The following is a 7144-nucleotide window of genomic DNA, read 5'->3' as shown; positions in this document are numbered from 1 at the left end:
GGCAGACTGGCCTTCCACCGGCCTCCACTCCTGCAGGCTGGAGCCTCTGCCACCCCCAATCTGGGCCGGGGGTCTAGGGTGGCCCCGTCTGCCCTCTCCTCAATGGCCCTGAATTTCCCAAACCAGAGTCACTGCCTGGTGCTGTGGACTCGGCTTCCTTCCCGGTTATGGCACCCCCAAACATACCGGCGAGGGGCACACCAGCCGCCCGGGCTGGGCTCTGGGCACACGGACCTCCCTCGGCCCAGAGGGCACTGGAGGCCAAGCCCAGCGGAGCCTGGCTGCTGGCTGATGCGGGCTGGCCTTCCCGGGAGGCTGGGCGCTGCCCGCAGGAGCGCTGAGGGGGGCCGTGCCACTGCGGTCCCTCCTCAGGGGGGCACGTGGCCGGGGCAGCCTGTCCCCCTCCCAGCCCCGAGGCCTCTACCCCCACCCCGTCTGGGAGGGCCAGCTCCAGCTCTGCCATGTTGTCTCCTCTGGGCTGTGGGAGTGACTCCCCGGAGGAAGGTGGGGCTGGGCGGAGGCTGCCCGGGAAGTGCCCTGGCACCTGCCTCCGGAGACGAGGCCGTGGGGACCCTGTCCGCCCTGCCCGGCTTTGGTCCCCTCTTCCAGGGCAGCCTGAGGCCACCTGCGGGCAGGAGCCTGCGGCCAGCTGGTGTCCACAGCGCTGAGCCGTGTCCCCTCCCGGGTGGCTCGGCTGTCTGAGAATGAACGAGAGCCCCCAAGCGGTCCTCCCTGCTGTCTGCCCACTGTCCTCCCTGCTGTCTGCCCCCCGTCCTCCCTGCTGTCTGCCCAGTCCTCCCTGCTGTCTGCCCCCCGTCCTCCCTGCTGTCTGCCCATCATCCTCCCTGCTGTCTGCCCATCATCCTCCCTGCTGTCTGCCCAGTCCTCCCTGCTGTCTGCCCCCCGTCCTCCCTGCTGTCTGCCCATCATCCCCGAAACAGTGGTGCTCTGAGCTGCACGGAGGGCAGAGCAATGGTGGCTGACCTCACGCAGGTCACAATGTCACCGTTCCCCGAGTCCCCTGAGGCCATGTGCAGCGAGGCCGGAGAGCCTGGGCTGGGCAGAGACTGGGATGGGGCGAGAGGAGGGGAGAGGTGGCTGCTGGGCCCGGCTGGCTGCTCGCAGGGCTCCCCCCTCTGGGTCCTCTGCACACTCCACGTGCCTGTGGGTGAGAGCACGTGGCAGGGTGTGTGCACACGTGTGTGAGTGAGTGTGTGTGTGTGCGTGTGCACGTGCGCGCACACACAGCTCTTCTGTTGAAGGAGAAGGCAGCAGCACTCTGTGTGCCATGGTGCCCGGGGCACGTGTGTCTGCATTCTGTGTGCACCCAGGCGTGCTCGCTCGCGTGTGCGCATGGTTGCGGCCGCTAGTCCCTGGAGCCACGGGTCCCTGGGACTCTGGTCCCGTCCTGTGTGACACAGGCCTCGGGATTGTGGAGACTGGACCGGGCTGTGGGGCCAGCTAACAGGAAGGACCGGGATGAGGCTGGTGGTGGGCAGGGGCTGTGATAACCCTATGCCATTTGGCTGTTTCTAGTCTCTACTCTTAGGGCAGCCCCTCACTCTCAGGTTCACGTGTGTGTGTGTGTGTGTGTGTGTGCGCGTGCGTGTGTGTGTGTGGCGGGAGATGAACCCGGGCTTTGTCTTCTGGGCAGCGGGAACCCGAAGACAGAACCAGGGCTGGGGCTGGGCACCACTCTCCCTGCAGCCTCAGCCTCAGCTCCGGCAGAGCGCACAGGAGAGGAGGGCTCCTCGTCGCGGCTTCCATCTCAGGCTGCCCTCTGGGGAGGCGGCAGCCACACCAGCTCCCTCCACACGGCTGGGGGACAGCGCCCTTTCCACCCCGCTTTCAGAGCCAGACCAGGTCAGGAGCCCAGGCCAGAGAGACGGCGGGAGGCCCAGCGCAGGGCAGAGCTTGGGACAAGAGCAGGGGCAGTTGGCATTGGCAATGGCATTGGCATTGCCCAGTAGCCCCTAGGAGGACCCACGTGCTGTGGGTGACGAGGGGGCTTAAAGGGCCGAAGGGAGCCAGAAGTTGACTATGCTGGCTCCCACCCTCAGCTCAGGTGTACCCCCCGGAGCCAGCCTTACCCGCCCTCTCACCCGCCCTTCCTGCCCTGGACACCGAGGCAGCACTCCCTTCCCCTGCCAACCAGCACCGAGCCCCAGAAGCTCCAACGAAGGAGACAACGCCCCAACAGCCAGGCAGCTCCCCGAGAAGCCAGCCGCCTGACAGGCGCCGTCCCGGGAGGCCAGCAGCGCCCAGTCCCCGGCCACCTGGGGCGCTGCGGCTGCCGTCCATGCTGCCGGCCTCAGCCCCCCGAAGGGAGCCCGGGATGGGGGAGGGCAAACAGCCTTTTCCTCCGGAGCAAGGGGAGGGGGCTGCCCCCTCCGTGACTCACTCCAGGCTGTGTGGGTTATTACATTATGTTTGAAATTGCCATGGCAACCAGCTGGCAATCAGGGTAATTGCACTTGTCGCCAGGGCAACGGGGCAAAACCCATAGCAGCCACTCTCTGTGTTTGCCCTTGGGGTGCAATAAAGGTCAGAGCCGCGCCAATGCCCAGGGGCCCCGGGCTCCGGGAGGGAGAGGCTGCGGGGACCTGGGGGGCTGGGGTGACTCAGGTGCGCCAAGGGCCCCGTCCCCGAACCCCGCCCCCCCCCCCGACCCCATTCTTTCCACACTCCCGGGCCGGAAGCACGCCACGCACTCGGAGCGGCGGCAGGGAACTTTATGTCTCAGAGCTGGTGCTTGTAGATGGCCCAGGGGCCCTCCTCCTCGTACTCCCGGCGGCTGAGCCACAGGCTCTGGAAGGAGTCCCGGGAGGCCATGATGGAGCCGCCGAGCCAGGCGGCCACGGCGCGGTGCGGCGAGCCCAGCACCGTGGCGCAGGGGCCCAGCTCCTGCCGCACGCGCTCGGGGAAGCCGCGCAGCAGCGTGCTGCCCCCGTCCAGCACCACGTTGGCCAGCAGCTGCTCCTGCTGCCGCGCCTCCAGCCGGGAGACGCTGAGGAGGGCCAGCTGCGGGAGGCCCGGCTGGCGGAGGCCCAGCAGGTGGGGCCGGAAGAGGGCCTCGGGGCAGCGGAAGCGCTCGGCGCCCAGGCTGACGACCTGCTGGTCCGGGAGCACGAAGTCCACGGGGGCCCGGGCCTGCGCGCGGGCCAGCTCGGCCTGCGCGTCCAGAGCCACGTAGCAGCAGGTCTCTTTGAGGTGGCTGACCAGCCCGGCCTTGGGCAGCGCGCGGCCGCCGGCCAGCAGCAGCTCCGCCAGGTACTCCGTGAGGTCCGCCCCGGCCACGTCCAGCCGGTAGGTGTGGAGCGGGGCCAGGTCCCCGGAGAGGATGGGCGCCACGTAGGAGGTGCCGTGGCCGCTGCCCAGCACCAGCCCGGTGGTGCGGCCGTGGGCGTAGAGCGCCAGCAGTGCCTGCTGCACGGTCTGCATGGCGGGCACGCGGAAGCACTCGAAGAGGATCTCGGCCACCTTCTCGCGGTTGGTGCGCGGCGAGACGGGCGAGTCGGCCACCAGCACGGCCAGCTCCTCGGGCCGCACGCCCAGCTTGCAGTAGAACAGGTGCTGCCACAGCACCTCCAGCGCGTCCCAGTCGGACACCACGCCCCGGCTCAGCACCGTGCAGGCGCCGCCGCCCGCGCCCAGCATGGCGTGCCGGGGCTGGCCCGGGCCGGGCGGCTGCAGCAGCTGCACGCGCGAGGGCAGCACGCTGAGGACGTGGTCCTCCCCGGCCAGCCCGCACTTGGTGAAGCCGGAGCCCGTGTCGATCACCACGGCGGCCGGGCTCTGGGCGCGGCCGCGGGGCCCGGGGGGCGGCCTCGGCGGAGCGTCGTAGGCCCCGCTGAGCAGGCCGAGGCTGGTGACCGCCGGCGAGCCAGTAAGGTCCTCCGCCGTCAGCTTCAGCCGGGGGCCCGGGGGCGCCGCGCCCCCCACGGCCACGGGCAAGACCTTGTAGCTGGTGCCGGGCGCGGTGACCGTGACCAGGGAGAGCGGCTCCCCGGGGGCCCTGAGAGCACCGAAGGGCTGCCGGGGGGACAGCCAGGGGGCGTTGGGGCCGGGAGGGACGCCGAGGCCCACCGTGTCTCTGCTCACATACACGCAGGTCTCCTGGGCCGGGGGCGCCCGGAGCACCCCCACGTGGACGGGCAGACCCACGGCCTCCCCTTCCTGCCACGGCGCGGGGCCCTGGCCGGCCTCCCTGGCGGACGGTGGGCCTCTGGAGAGGAAGGGCTCTTTGGGGACGGCGGGCTCTTGGCGAAAGGAAGGCTGGCTGGTGAGAGGATGCTGCCGGGCGAGCGGGGTCCCCAGGAGAGGGGGCTGCCCGGGAGAGGGGGGCTGGCCCGCTGCGGGGTGCTGTCCGGAGAGGGGGCGCTGCTCACCGCGCGGGGGCCAGCCGCCGAGGGGGCCCTGCCTGCTGTCTTCAGCACCCGGGTCCACCAGGTGAGCGGTGCTGGCCTCCTTCCGGCTGAGGCTGCCCGTCTCCGCCTGGAACACGGCCCTGGCTGCCTCCTGGGCTGGGGCGGGGGCCGGGGGGCCGGGCTCTGAGGCCAGCTCCGGGCCGGTCACACGCAGCCTCCGGGGCTGGCCCGCCGAGGCGTCCTGCATCCCGGGCGCATCCAGGCCCCAGATGGTGTGAGTGGAGTCGCTTTTTCCAGCCGCAGGTCTGGGCCAGCCGGGATCCTGGCTCGGCGTCCTGTCTCCCAACTGGAGGGGCACCCTCACTGGAATGGGCCCAGGGAGCAGGCCCACCCCGATGGGTGTCCCGGGACCAGGGCCATTCCATGGCTCCAGGCTGAGCTTGGCTTCCTTGGGACCCAGGGCCACCTGTTGGTAGTCGCCAGAGGAGATGCTGGAGGGCACGGGGCTGGACGGTGCCGGTGAGACGGGCCAGAGGCCGGCGTGACGGCTGTTACGGGAGGCAGCGGGCACAGCCAGCGGCCGGGCGGCCGGCGTATCGTCGGGGGCGTACACGGACGGGTGGTGGGGCACGAGGCCCACCAGGACTGCCCGGGAGCCCAGCAGGTCCTGGCACAGCAGTCCCAGCCTGGTGTTGCCCGTGTCCAGGTCAAACACCAGCACGTGGCCCTCCGCAGGGTCCTGGAACTGGCAGGTGGGGGCGCCGACGGCGGGCCTCGGCGTGGCTTCCCGGGGCGGCGGGGCCTGGCGCTGCTCGTGGCCGGTCGCCGGGCAGGTGGAGAGCAGAGCCCGGGGGCGGGGGGGGCTGCGGGCGCCGAGGGGCTGCCCGTGTGGCGCAGCGCCGGCCTCCTGGCGGCAGCTCTGGGGCGTGGGGCCGTCTAGATCGAAGGTGTAGAACAGCGGCCTCTCTGCCCGGGTCGCCGGCTGCGTGGGTAACGCAGGCCTCAGGGCGGCTTCGAGCTCCAGGGCGCAGGCTGAGGACTCGGTGGGAGGGTGTCCCGGGGCGGGCAGCCGCTGGGAGCCGAAGGTGACTTCATGCTGGCAGAAGGTGACCGCTTTGGAAGACTCCAGGAGGCCCGCCCACCGGTGGCCGCTCTCCCCGCGCTGGGCCCGGGGCAAGGCCTGGGCGATGCTCCCCAGCAGGTGGTCGAGGCAGCAGGTGTGACGTGTGGCGGCGGCCGGCGGGAGGGTGGCATGCGGAGCTGGAGAGTGGGCCTGAGTTGGAGTTGGGGTCGCCTGAGCCGGACACCAGCACTGGCCCTGCCCTTGACCTTGGGCTGCAGCTGAGCCAGTCTCCCCTGAAAGGAAACGGGGGACCTGCTGGCTCTGCTGGGGGCCGCAGGGGCCTCTGCCCCGGCCGACCAGGACTCTAGCCGGACCCTTGCCCGCCCTCTCACCCGGCACCTGAAGCCAGGAGTGGCGGCGGCCGGGCTGGGCCAGGCCCTCGGCGCTGTCCCTGGGCGCGCACCGGGGTGGGGGCTGGGCCTCCTTCTCCAGGATGAGATGCGCTTGGGCTTCCACGCCGGGGCGGGGGCCGGGGCTGGGGCCGGGGCCGGGGCCGGGGCCGGTGGAGGGCGCTCTTCGGGAGCCCCACTGTGCGCTACCCTCAGCGGGGCCCCCGGGAGGCTGGCGGGCGGGCTCGGGCTCAGTGACGGCCTCGGGGGACAAGGCCAGCCCCTGCCTGAAGCACGTGGACCCCGAGTTTCTCCACGGTCCCTGAGGCTCGCTGAGGCCACCCCCCAGCTGCTGGCTGCTGGCTGAGGGGTGGCCCTGGGGGTCCGATGGATCAGGGCCCCCCACCTGCGTGGTGACTTCCATAGTCCTGCTCCATGCCTTAGGTGCCCTGCCTCCACTGTGCTGCCATGACGACCCCACACATCACAGCCCCCAGTGACTGGGTGGGGGTGACAGAGTGTGGGAAACAGGAGCCCCACCCGTCTTGGGAGACAGAAAGGCCCAGGTCACCCAGGAAAGCCTGCCGGGCCTTGGCCGGCTCCTCTCCCCAGGCCAGGGGGCCTCTGCTCAGGCTGTACCCGGGGGCAGGGTGCCCGGGGCAGGTGGGTCCCAGGGGTGAGGGGGGCAGGCGGGTCCCGGGGGACAGGGGAAGCTCCAGGGAGAGAGGCCGGGCGGGAGACGCTGAGGAACCCAGCTCCCTGTCTACCTTCCAGGCAAGACAGTCCTCTCCCCTCCTTTCCCAGTGGCCCCGGGCTGCAGGTCCAGGTGTGACCTGAGGCCCCTTGCCCGCTCAGTCCCGAGGCGGGAGAGGGTGAGGGCCCCGGCCCGGGCCCCGGCCAGGCTCCCCAGCCTCTCGGCGCCCGCTCTGGGACGGCCACTCCTTGGCAATGGCGCTGCTCCAGACCTCCCCGCTGCCCGCGCCTCAGAGCCCCCTCCCCAGAGCCACATCCTCGAACCTGGGACTGGATCCCACGAGGGGAGGTGGGGACCATAGGGCCGTGGGGCGGGGCCTCGGCTCAGAATTCTCGGGTCCCAGTGTTCTAGCTCTTGTCACGTGTGCCAGCTTCCCCGCGGTGGCCAGAGGGCGTGGGGCCCTGGGCGCAGGGCTGGGTCACGGTGGGCACAGGGCCCGCCAAGCCGCAAGGACAAGTGGGGGCTCAGCAAGGACAAGGTGATTACAGGCCCCCCACACTGCACACGGCGGGTGCACCCGGGCAGGGAGGTGCAGGCCGCACAGTGGGCACAGCTGCGCCCCGAGGTTCTG

At 71.3% G+C, this 7144-nt stretch overlaps 1 protein-coding gene across 1 annotated transcript; it reads right to left on the bottom strand.

Moving 5' to 3' along the window:
- Positions 1–2692: 2692 nt before the first annotated feature.
- Positions 2693–6450, bottom strand: LOC118715656. Its single transcript, XM_036432251.2, has one exon. The coding sequence runs from the start codon at positions 6241–6243 to the stop codon at positions 2740–2742; it is 3504 nt and encodes a 1167-aa protein (XP_036288144.1). The 5' UTR covers positions 6244–6450; the 3' UTR covers positions 2693–2739.
- Positions 6451–7144: the final 694 nt, after the last annotated feature.

The sequence above is a fragment of the Pipistrellus kuhlii genome, unplaced genomic scaffold (assembly GCF_014108245.1).
Source record: "Pipistrellus kuhlii isolate mPipKuh1 unplaced genomic scaffold, mPipKuh1.p scaffold_m20_p_11, whole genome shotgun sequence".
In the NCBI taxonomy this organism is placed as follows: Eukaryota; Metazoa; Chordata; class Mammalia; order Chiroptera; family Vespertilionidae; genus Pipistrellus; species Pipistrellus kuhlii.
The sequence above is the reverse complement of the archived record's forward strand: the minus strand, read 5'-3'. Positions and strand labels throughout refer to the sequence as shown.

Coding starts and splice junctions, on each gene's coding strand:
- LOC118715656 (XM_036432251.2), bottom strand. CDS start 6,243: ATGGAAGTCACCACGCAGGTGGGGGGCCCTGATCCATCGGACCCCCAG.